Genomic DNA, 11,480 nt, shown 5'->3' on the forward strand with positions numbered 1-11,480 from the left:
ACCAACACGCTTTTTTGAACTCTCTTCCTCTCCTCTCCAATTACTCTGCTCTGCAGAGGAGAAAAAAAAACAAGCAATCTGTGTCAGCAATTTCTCCTTTGCCTGACTCTTATCCCCCACACTTCAGAGCAGAGATAGATTTCAAGCGAGGAAACGGTTTTCTATTTTACACATCAAAAGATAAAAAGTGACTTATGACCCAGTCCCTGGACTTATAACCACTGCAGCATCCCCACAATCCTGTGATCAAAACTTGGAAGCTTGGCAACCAGCATCTCTTTCCCAGAGTCGCATGATCACAACTCTCAACCTTCCTAGCCGGCTCCTGACAAGCAAAGTCAATGAGGGAAGCTGGTTTCACTTAATGATCATGTGATTCACTTAACGACCATTGCAAAATAAAAAGGTTGTACAATCAGGTATGTCTCATTTAATGATGACCTCCCTTAGCGATAGAAGTTCTGGTCTGAATTGGGGTTATGAGCTGTTTGTTCTTGTAGACATTGAGAACCACACAATTATGCTGGAAGCAGGAAAGGGTCAGGCAAAGGAGAGAATTCCTATTTGAAATTGATTGGAAAGAAAAAGATTTCAAAATAGTCCTGTAAGGTTTTTGCATATTTTTCGTACAACTTCCAGCTCTGGGCTTTCTTGCAATCCCTTTCTTTCCAATTAATTTACGCCTTGAGAAGGGAGAAAAAAAGGGAAACAATACATACTGACTATAATGGTGATCACATGACTAAGGTATAGTGCAAAGGTTGTAAACAGCCCATAAAGGTTTTTTTTTTCAACACCATGGTAACTTCAAATGGTTTCTGAACAAATGGTCAGACAATGAGGAATACCTGTGCTCGTACTTACCAACACTTGGAAGTACAAGCCTCCATGACTTACAACAGTTCATTTAGTGACTGTTCAAAGTTACCACATCCCTGAAAAAAGTGACTTTTGACCATTTTCCACACTGGTGACCATTGCAGCATCCGCATGGTAATGTGATTTACATTCAGATGCTTGACAACTGGATATTTATGACGTTTATAGTATCCTGAGATCATGTGATCACCTTTTGTGACCTTCTGACAAGCAAACTCAATGGGAAAGCCAGGTTCACTTAACAACCATGTTATTAATTTAACAACTGTTGAAATTCACTTATCAAATGTGGCAAGAAAAGTTGTAAAATGGGGCAAAACTCACTTAGTAAATATCTCACTTAGCAAAATAAATTTTGGGCCAATTATGCTTGTAAGTTGAGGATTATCTATTGTGGAATGTCATTAAGAGGTCTAAAAGAACTAGGTAGAGTTTATGAGATTGGAAATTCTGGGGTGGCAGACAATATTTGCTATATTTCCCCCCACCTCACTCAGCCTACTGCCTAAAAGACCTCCACCTAAGTCATGGTGTTCTTCATCATACAATCCTGCATACAAATCATTATCACAAATATTATAATAAATGTGTAGTGAAAATAAGAAAGAAAATGTAGTTTTGCTTTAATGGGAATAGTTGGAGAATTTCATCATACTACTCTAAATTTTAATATTTCCCCAAGGAAAGCTACAAAAAAATGTCTGTATCAATATTTTTCTTCTTGCACTTTCACACTTTGGTAAGAGTAATTGTTAGTGGTAAAAGACTCACCAATTTGTTTACATAGTATACTTAGATTTGTTTTTCGTTTTATGGTTGTTCCACCGGCAGTTACATCATGAACATTAGAAAGAGTCCATATGCTTAAAATATTCTCACAATTGACAGTATTTGAACCAAATGTTAGTCAAACTATTTTAAAAAATTGTCTTGAAAAAAGCACACTGTAATGCTAACAACATTCACCATAATCAGGATCATTATTACACAAGCCTCTGCAAACCTATTCTGTTCTCTAAATTGTTGTATCATCTAGCAAACAATTCCCAAATTTTGCTAATTTATGTAACCATTTACTAGAATGTGTTAAATCAGTATTTTTAGATATTATGTAAAAGTTGCTAGAATCCACACTTTTTTTGTTATTCATAAAATAAGATATTGATTTTTTCTTTTTCTTCCAAATTCAAACTAGTAAAATTTAATTTAAACTACTTAAAACATAAGCTAAGATATAATACTCTAACTTTGCTGTCCTGAGATCCAAGCAAAGAAGAATTATTGTTGAATCTGCAAATCATGTTGATGTCTGTTATCAGTCACTTAACTGGGAAAAATATTTTAACACTATAGGTAGTCCTCATTTAGCAACCACAGTTGCTGAGCAGAATATCATGTCTTGCAAAAGGCTTACAACCTCCTGACCTCTTGGGTTATTTTTTTATACCATTGTAACTTCAAATGGGTGCTAAACGAGGCATTCAATAAGCTACCTATCGATATGTAGCAGATTTCTCACTAATACACATACTATAGTATTTGGAATAATTTGAAGATTCAAATTATTCTTGGACTGTGAACACAAATTGTTCTTTTGAAAGCGATGTGCTCTGTCATAGAACAGCTGCTGTGGAAACATAGCATTTATCACTAAATTAAATACCTGTTTCTCAAAGTGCAAATTGATATAAACAAATAACTTGTCCAAAACCTAAATGCAATATAGAAGACGGATCTGATAATTGAAATAAGCCACTGTATATACTCCAAAATAGCTATTAACAAAAATAAGCCAATTATTCACAAATTACTTCTAAATAAAATTAATTTGTAATAATTCATACATTCAAATATATTTGCTGTCTCCATGAAGCAAACATATCTGAATGCATGAAGATCTCTCTTACCCTTTCTCTCTATACTTTTTATTTTTCTCACTTCAAGGACTTAGCGAACAAGGATTGTGGACTTGTAGATCCTGGAGGCATTTTTGACTGTTCCATCAAACATGGACAGCTACAGGTGAAACTTGAAAAATTAGAATATCATGCAAAAGTTCATTTATTTCAGTAATGCAACTTAAAAGGCAAAACTAATATATGAGATAGACTCATTACATGCAAAGCAAGATAGTTCAAGCCATGATTTGTCATAATTGTGACGATTATGGCTTACAGCTCATGAAAACCCCAAATCCACAATCTCAGAAAATTAGAATATTACATGCAATCAATAAAACAAGAATTGTACATAGAACAATATCTGACCTCTGAAAAGTATAAGCATGCATATGTACTCAGTACTTGGTTTGGGCCCCTTTTGCAGCATTTACTGCCTCAATGTGGCATGGCATGGAAGCTATCAGCCTGTGGCACTGCTGAGGTATTATGGAAGAGCAGGATGCTTCAATAGCGGCCTTCAGCTCTTCTGCATTGTTCGGTCTCATGTCTCTCATCTTTCTCTTGGCAATGCCCCATAGATTCTCTATTGGGGTTCAGGTCAGGCGAGTTTGCTGGCCAATCAAGCACAGTAATCCCACGGACATTGAATCAGGTTTTGGTGCTTTTGGCAGTGTGGGCAGGTGCCAAGTCCTGCTGGAAAATGAAGTCAGCATCCCCATAAAGCTCATCTGCGGAAGGAAGCATGAAGTGCTCCAAAATCTCCTGGTAGACGGTTGCATTGACCCTGGACTTAATGAAGCACAGTGGACCAACACCAGCAGATGACATGGCTCCCCAAATCAACACAGACTGTGGAAACTTCACACTGCACTTCAAGCATCTTGCAGTGTGTGCCTCTCCAATCTCCCTCCAGACTCTGGATCCTTGGTTTCCAAATGAGATGCAAAAGTTGCTCTCTTCAGAAAAAAGGACTTTGGACCACTGACCAACAGACCAGGTCTGTTTTTCTTTAGCCCAGGTAAGACGCTTCTAACGTTGTTTGCTGTTCAGGAGTGGCTTGACAAGAGGAATACATTTGAAGCCCATGTCCAGGATCCGTCTATGTGTGGTGGCTCTTGATGCACTGACTCCAGCCTCAGTCCACTCCTTGTGAAAGTCCCCAACACTTTTGAATGGCCTTTTCCTGACAATCCTCTCCAGGCTGCGGTCATCCCTGCTGCTTGTACACCTTTTTCTTCCACACTTTTCCCTTCCACATAACTTTCTATTAATGTGCTTTGATACAGCACTTTGGGAACATCCAACTTCTTTTGCAATTACCTTTTGAGGCTTTCCCTCCTTATGGAGGGTGTCAATGATGGTTTTCTGCACAACTGTCAGGTCAGCAGTCTTTCCCATGATTGTGATTCCTACTGAACCAGACTGAGAGACCATTTAAAGGATCAGGAAACCTTTGCATGTGTTATGGCTTAATTAGCTGATTAGATGTGGGACACTTTGAGCCTAGAATATTGAACCTTTTCACAATATTCTAATTTTATGAGATTGTGGATTTGGGGTTTTCATGAGCTGTAAGCCATAATTATCTCAGTTATCACGGCTTGAACTATCTTGCTTTGCATGTAATGAGTCTATCTCATACATTAGTTTCACCATTTAAGTTGCATTACTGAAATAAATGAACTTTTGCACAATATTCTAATTTTTTGAGTTTCACCTGTATAGGCAAACAAGGATAACTGCCAAAAATCAGCTATATTGTTTTTCAATATTTCAAGACAAACCCTTGCCCCATACAAAAACACATAGGTGATTCTTGGTTAACACTAGCATTTATTCAGCAAGCATTCAAACTTAGAACACTGATGAGTAAGTGGTACTTACAGTTGGTTCTTTACAGAACCCCACATTCACATGACTGCAAACTAAGCACTTGCGAACTGGCCTGTATTTTTGACCATCTCAGTGTCCCATGGTCACATGATCACAATTTGTAACCTTCCCATAAGCAAAGTCAATGGGGAAGCCGGCAGGAAAACAGAAGTTACAGACACATGAGGTCCTCATTTAATGACCAAAGGTGATTCATTTAATCATGGCAATGAATAGTGCTGGAACATTATAGTGCTAAGCATTGCAGTCACATGAAGTTGTGCTTTAGGACTGCGTATCTTGGATATGGAAATGTTGGCCCAATTACCAACATTAAATAAGGATTATCTGTGTGCTTAATGTGCTTTAAAAATAGTTTCTGCCCATCCCTACTGCCATTCTCCACCATTTAACTAAATGGCTCTCTGATGATACAGAGGCACCAATGTTCCCTGGCAGAATGAATATCATAGCAGAAGCATACAGCAAAACTAGCAAAAACATTTGTTTTGATGCAGAGCTACTGATCTCATTCTAGCAGATATCTCAAAATCTTAAAAGCCTTTGGAAAAATTGTGGATCTCTCTCTTTTTCTTCTGTGTGTGAAATATATGAAGAGCGCAGTTAAAAGAAAATCAATACAAACCCTATTCATCTATGGAAGTTTTCCCCCAAAACTCAATTTTAGTTTAAAAATAGAACTGTCCATACTTTTAAATGAAAATGTTCTCTACAAATAACAAGTTTAAATCCAAAGAAATTCAAGGCAGCTTATGAAGAACTATACTTGAAACACTGAGATATTGTGTGATGAACAATTGAAAGCACAAAAAATGGAAATCTGTTACTGTGCTTCTTTATGTGAGAATATAAAAACCAACTCTGTAATACTACATTTCCTTACATGAAATGACTAATAATAGACAAGGAAATAAGGCTGCAATGCCAAACATGTCTACTGAATTCACAGCTCTTCATTTTTGCTAAATAGATGCAAGATTAGACAAGTGCTTTCCAAACTTTTTCCTTCATTACACAAAAATGCTGATTTGAAATTCCTTTTTACCCAATGTAGCAGGGGTGGGATTCATTTTTTTTACTACCAGTTCTGTGGGCGTGGCTTGGTGGGCGTGGCAGGGGAAGGACACTACAAAATCTCCATTCCCTTCTCACCCCACTAACCTGCTTTCCAGCTCTGTTCTCCAGTGCAGGGCAACAAAAGAAGACCTAGCTGATCTGCTGGGACTCGGGAGGCAGAGAATAGATGAGGGTGGGGCCAGTCAGAGGTGGTATTTGCCGGTTCTCCAAACTACTTAAATTTTTTGCTACCAGTTCTCCAGAACTGGTCAGAACCTGCTGAATACCACCTCTGCAATGTAGGTAAAATACTTTAAGTCAGGGGTGTCAAACTCGCGGCCTGTGGGCTGGATGCATCACATCCTGGTCACGCCCATGCCTGGTTTAATGAAGAGGGAAAAAGTCACGATATGTCATGTGATGATGCTGTGAGGACACAAGTTTGACACCCCCACTTTAAGATTATTTAAATGTCACTGTTGTGATTGGGTAATGGGTTTGTATGTCACTGTCCAAAGATAAACCACTTTCACAAAATTTTGGGTAACTAATCAATAGTTGGGAGGCACTGTATGAGGTTGCAGAACTTTTAAAAAAAAATGATTGAAAAATCAAAATAAACAAATACAAATAAGAAAATACATGTAATGAAAACAGTTCCATAAAAGAAAAGAAAAAAGACCTACCTGTAAGTTTAATTTTGGTCAAACGAGCCAAAATGTTAGGTAAAGTATCCAAATTTAATTTCATTTCTTTCCAATCTTTTTCTTCTTTCGATACTGATTCTTCCACAGTTTTTGCAACAGTAGTAGTACCTGCTGTCAATTTCAATGTTTCTTCATTCATCACTGGTTTCTCTGAGAAGGGAACTGATTTCACCTCATGGACAATCATTGTCTCTTCATTTGAATGCTGTCTTTCCAGGCAAGGCAGTACTGCTGATGCTGGCTTCAGCTTTGCTTGCTGAAAAAGTGTTTTCTTATGCTGCATTACATACTGGAAAAGAAAAACATTTTTTTTTGTAAAACAGCCATTTTAACATATTTAGGTTTCTTCAAATCACACTTTTCTTGTTCTATGTACTCCTGAAAAAGTCACATTATATTGATTGAATTTATATATGATAATTTCAGGGAAGCTTTTTTCCCCTAGTAACACATCCAGGGATATTTCTTTATCTTACATTATTTTATATTTTAAAACAATAATGCAAGATTATTACTAAGAATACCTTAAATTCTAGTTGAAAGTTTCAACTTTAATACTCTGTGAATCATTAAACATCACTAGACTTACAGAAATATATAGAAAATAAAAGATGTACCTGTTTTTCTAGCTCAGGGGTATCAAACTCACATTGTCATGGCAGTGTCACGTGACTTATCAGAATTTTTTTCCCCTTCACTAAACCACACGTGGGTGTGGTTAGCACATGATGAACCTGGAGTTTGACAGCCCTGTTTTAGCTACATTCTATACAGCACATATGAATGCTACCTTAAATAAATTACAATTCTTCCTTGCTATACGAATATAATCCATGGATGATGTGACTAAAATATAACCCAAGAGCAACAACAATTTAATCTATCCCAGTGTTACTTTTTCTCTCTTTGGGATATTTAACAAATGTATCTTCATCTCCATTTGTAAATTCCGAATACTGAAGGGCCATCATATCCAAGTGGATATGAGCATAAAGAAAGGGTGCTGGTAGAGACAGAAAGAAAAAAGAGGACAAACAGCAGCAAAATGGATGGACTCAATTACAACTGTGATGGGCAAAATGGTGAGAGGCTGAAAAGGCCAGATGGCTTATCTATGTTGTTGCTAAGAGTTGACAGTGACATAGTGGTTCATAATCAATTAATCAATCCAGAAATTGTATAGCTGTAATCAATTCCAGCTTTTGAGATAGCATGCAATGTTATATAAGCTTACTTTTCGCCTGAAGAAGTTTAGTTGTTGAAATGTAACTCCCTTTACTTTGATGACTCTAAAGAAACTTGCAAACTTGCATGGCATCTGTTGCATGATATATTTTCTTGGATGTGCTTCAAAAATTTTCCTGCAAAAGAGAATTTCTCTTTAAAACATTTACAATAAATATTACAGCATGCTACAGGTGTATGCACTAAATGTAATACAGGAGAAGTTCTGCCAAGCCATCATATACTGTTCAGCAAAATAAATTAAAAAACTTCTTTGCTGTTTTCAGTTGCCTAAATAAAGTCTGCAGGGATCCCAGTGCAAGAAAGTATACATATTTTCCTTCCATGAAACTATTTTGAAGACAGTTTATCTCACTAGCCCACATACTTCCCAGCATCCTTTCATCCATCCATTTTTTCCTTCCTTCGCCTCTACCATTGGCACAAGCCATTTACTTATTTAATAATATTGGTATATTGTTTCTTCACAATGCTACTTCTAGCAGTTACTTAAAATAAAATACAAACAAAAACTATAAAACAATAAAATACAAATTACAAAGCATATTAAATGGAAAAATATGCATTAGAAACCTTTACCCATACAAATCTCAATGGCAACCATTATACTCCAGATGCTCTCTCAAGTAACACTGGTTTCATAGTTTTATCAAATATGGGCAAACTAGGAACAAACCTAACCTTGCACTAATCTTCCCAATGTTTTCTCTTCACACCTCCTTCTGCCTCCTCTCATTTGTCGGGACCAATATCCCAATTCATTATATCTCACCAGCCTACTTCCCCCTGATCTTTGCCAAATTTTCCCTTCTCTTGGTTGCCACTGTCTCCATCCTAGGTGACATGTCCTAAAGTCCTGCCTGCCAGTATATTTCCTTTCCTTCTTTGCTTCACTTATCACTGTAATGTTTTTAGGGTTTTCTCCATTCCTAAACCACAACAGTTGTGCAAGAACGGCTATGTTTTAGACCATAGCTAGACTGTTTCAATCCATATCCAACCATACACTTTAATTTGAACAAAACCATTTCAAAAATAGTTGTTTTGTGCATGACATTTCCATTTCCTAAAATAAAATTATGTAGATCTTCAAATTCAGTAGCAAGAGGAAGATGCACAAGAGAAATAAGATTTAAAAAACTGAAATTACATACAATTTGCCAAATACAAAGGAAAATCATTTAGTATTTATTTTCAAACAACCAAGCTAAGTTCTTTTACTAGTTCCATTGGCTACAAAATTGTTTAAAATTAGTCAAGCATCAGTAAGACGGAACATTTGTTTAAAAGTAGCTCATAAAAGTACTGAACATTAACATCAGGATTGTTTTATTTTATTGTTTAACCAGCTGAAACATGTTTATTACAGAACTTAAAAATTACTTGCTATGATATAAAGCAACCATAAAGCTTCAGCTTTTTAACTGTCATAGTAAAAAACCATGACAACTAAGCAAAACGCTGAAACAATGCTTTAAGAATCCAAAGTACATATTCCTGTTCAAACTCGTATATTATAGATCTGCTAAACACCCATTAAAATCAGTTTCAGTAATCTCAAACTAAAAAAAAATCCCTTTTAATAACTATATTTTATATCAATAAAGGAGAATATTTATAGTTCGGGGTGAAATGGGTGGGTGTCCTTGGTGCTGAATTTGCTTGTTTTCTTGCAAACTTTTCATTAACCAAACTAGGTAACATTATTAGAAAACAAGCAAGCTCAGAGAGTACCAAGGACCACCCCTTATATTTTATATATATATAAATATATATTTATATATATATAAAAAGCCTGATGATGGCAGATGAGATTCTGCCCACACACACACACATATAAAATATCCATATGCAATTTATTTATATTTATTTATTGAGAGTTAGTTTGGTATAGTGGTTAAATAACCCCAGTAGAAAACCAGAAACCTTGAGTTCCAATTGTTTTTTATGTACAAAGCCAGCTGGCTGACCTTGAGGCAGTTACTCTGTCTCAGCCTCAGGAAGGAACCAATGGCAAGCCACTTTTGAAATCTTGCCAGGAAATCTGTAGCAATTTATCAATGATGATGTGAGAAGTCAAAAACTGACTGAAAGGCATCAAATAAGCTTCTATGTATGTGTTAATTTTTACATAAGCATTAAAAGCATACAAGTATTTAATGGAACATGTCTCCAGGAAGCAAAGAGACACTTTTAGCCACATAGACATTTTAAAATGAGAAGCTTTTTCACACTGAAGGGAAAACTTAAAACATTTGCCTTATTGAAAGTATTACTTTCACTAATTTGCACTACAAGATTAAGGAGAAATATTTTGAAATGGATTAGAAAATGAAGATGCTTGTCAAGATTGATGATTGTACAAATACTCAGAAAGAAATGGATTGCCAAAAAAAAAAAAAATCCTTGCAAGAGCTTTGATTTAATGTTAGGACCGATCAAGACGGCTACTCTTTCTCCGTGCTGTCAACGGGAACTAGAACTCGATTCAGGATAAGCGACATAAAATGAATCGAAAATCCTTCCCTTTCCTTTAATTATGGCTTAACGCCTCTTATTAGCTAGAGCTTCACAGCTGCCCGAGAATGATCTGATTTAAACCTCTAAGTTTACGGTACCTTGAAAAGCAATGAAACAAGTTACCTAAAATAAACGATCGTGACCTCCAATCACCCTTTGAAACATCCGGAGAAAAAGCAGAAATCTGACGAAGAAAAAATGATGGGTGGAAGAAGCATCTCTCCCTCCCCATCAACCACTCCAATCCACCGCTCTTGTGGGGATAATAAATCCAGGGAGTCCGAGGCACTGACCTTCCCCCACACAGTCGTTACCTTGAGGCACCCGCCTCCAACCGCCGCGAAGTGAACCAAAAGCTACGATCGGATTGAGGCGTTTCAATCTCGGAGCCGGACTTAACCTGAGGTAAAGCGGATAACGGAGGGACCGGCCACGGCCCCGACGCTCAGCCTGCCCTTCGTTTCCTTCAACGCGACTTTCTGGGCGCCGCCATCTTGGACAAGAGAACGACCTTTCCCGGCTACAGATTTCTTTTCGTTTCCGGGTTACTAGGCGGGGTCTTCCGGAGAGAGCGAGCAAGCAAGTAAGCTCGGGTTGTAGCCGAAAGGAGTTCGGGAAAGGTTCGTTCGCAAGATTGACGCCTCCTTACTCCCCACCCACCCCGGCCAGCACCACGGGAGATTTTGCCACGTGGCGTCCTAAAGGCTGGTAGTGGGTTTGCGCTGCCGCGGAAGTTAGGTTGCTACTTCTAGTGTTAACGAAGCTTGAAAAGCTTGCAACAATGGCTATCGAGTCGGCAAAGGTGGTTTCTTTTCTCGCACAGTAGCTGGAAGGTGGAAGCGTTCAGCAAACTGCACGGCTGAGCAAAGATTTCAGTCAATCGCTAAGCAGCTCTTCCAAATTCTCGCACACCACACCCGGTCTTTATTCCTTCTCTAAGAGCTGGTTTGTGGTGACGAAAAGCCCTGCCCGTTTTTGGGGGGATGCTTTTAATTTGGGGGTGGCCAAGATAGAGAAGGCTTCCTAAAAATAGAGGAGGGCAAGCAAATGTCATGTCCGTTTGAATCTTCCACAAAAACTTCGCTGTCAAGTCTTGTATAGGAAAAAACCATTTAGAAATAGCCCTAGACAGGTTTTAAGATTCTTTGGAAGGATCGTTATATGTTGAAAAATAGGAACATAAATAGGTTTCAAATAGCTTAGATTAAGCATATTTCCATTTGTTTTTCTTTGCTGGGGAACGAAATGCATTTTTATACAATTCAGGTCTTAAATTGTA

The 11,480-nt window shown here is 37.5% G+C and overlaps 1 protein-coding gene across 5 annotated transcripts in view; it reads right to left on the reverse strand.

Moving 5' to 3' along the window:
* The window catches only part of COX10 (cytochrome c oxidase assembly factor heme A:farnesyltransferase COX10), a 111,142-nt gene extending 100,423 nt beyond the window's left edge, over nucleotides 1-10,719 (reverse strand). Inside the window, exons 1-4 of one of the 5 annotated variants that reach the window (XM_087955682.1) lie at nucleotides 10,516-10,719; nucleotides 10,300-10,385; nucleotides 7,671-7,797; nucleotides 6,416-6,725 (exon numbers count right to left, since the gene is read on the reverse strand). In XM_087955682.1, coding sequence (XP_087811808.1) covers nucleotides 6,416-6,725; nucleotides 7,671-7,763 — 403 coding nt within the window. In that variant the 5' untranslated portion in view covers nucleotides 7,764-7,797; nucleotides 10,300-10,385; nucleotides 10,516-10,719. Of the gene's footprint in view, nucleotides 1-6,415; nucleotides 6,726-7,670; nucleotides 7,798-10,299 lie in introns of all 5 variants that reach the window. The other 4 variants (XM_087955683.1, XM_026667611.2, XM_087955681.1 and 1 more) reach the window with 4 other exon arrangements.
* Between the last annotated feature and the right edge of the window lie 761 nt (nucleotides 10,720-11,480).

Source organism: Notechis scutatus, chromosome 2 (genome assembly GCF_049901735.1).
Source record: "Notechis scutatus isolate UNSWTSFEM ecotype Mainland chromosome 2, rNotScu1.2, whole genome shotgun sequence".
NCBI classification, from domain to species: Eukaryota; Metazoa; Chordata; class Lepidosauria; order Squamata; family Elapidae; genus Notechis; species Notechis scutatus.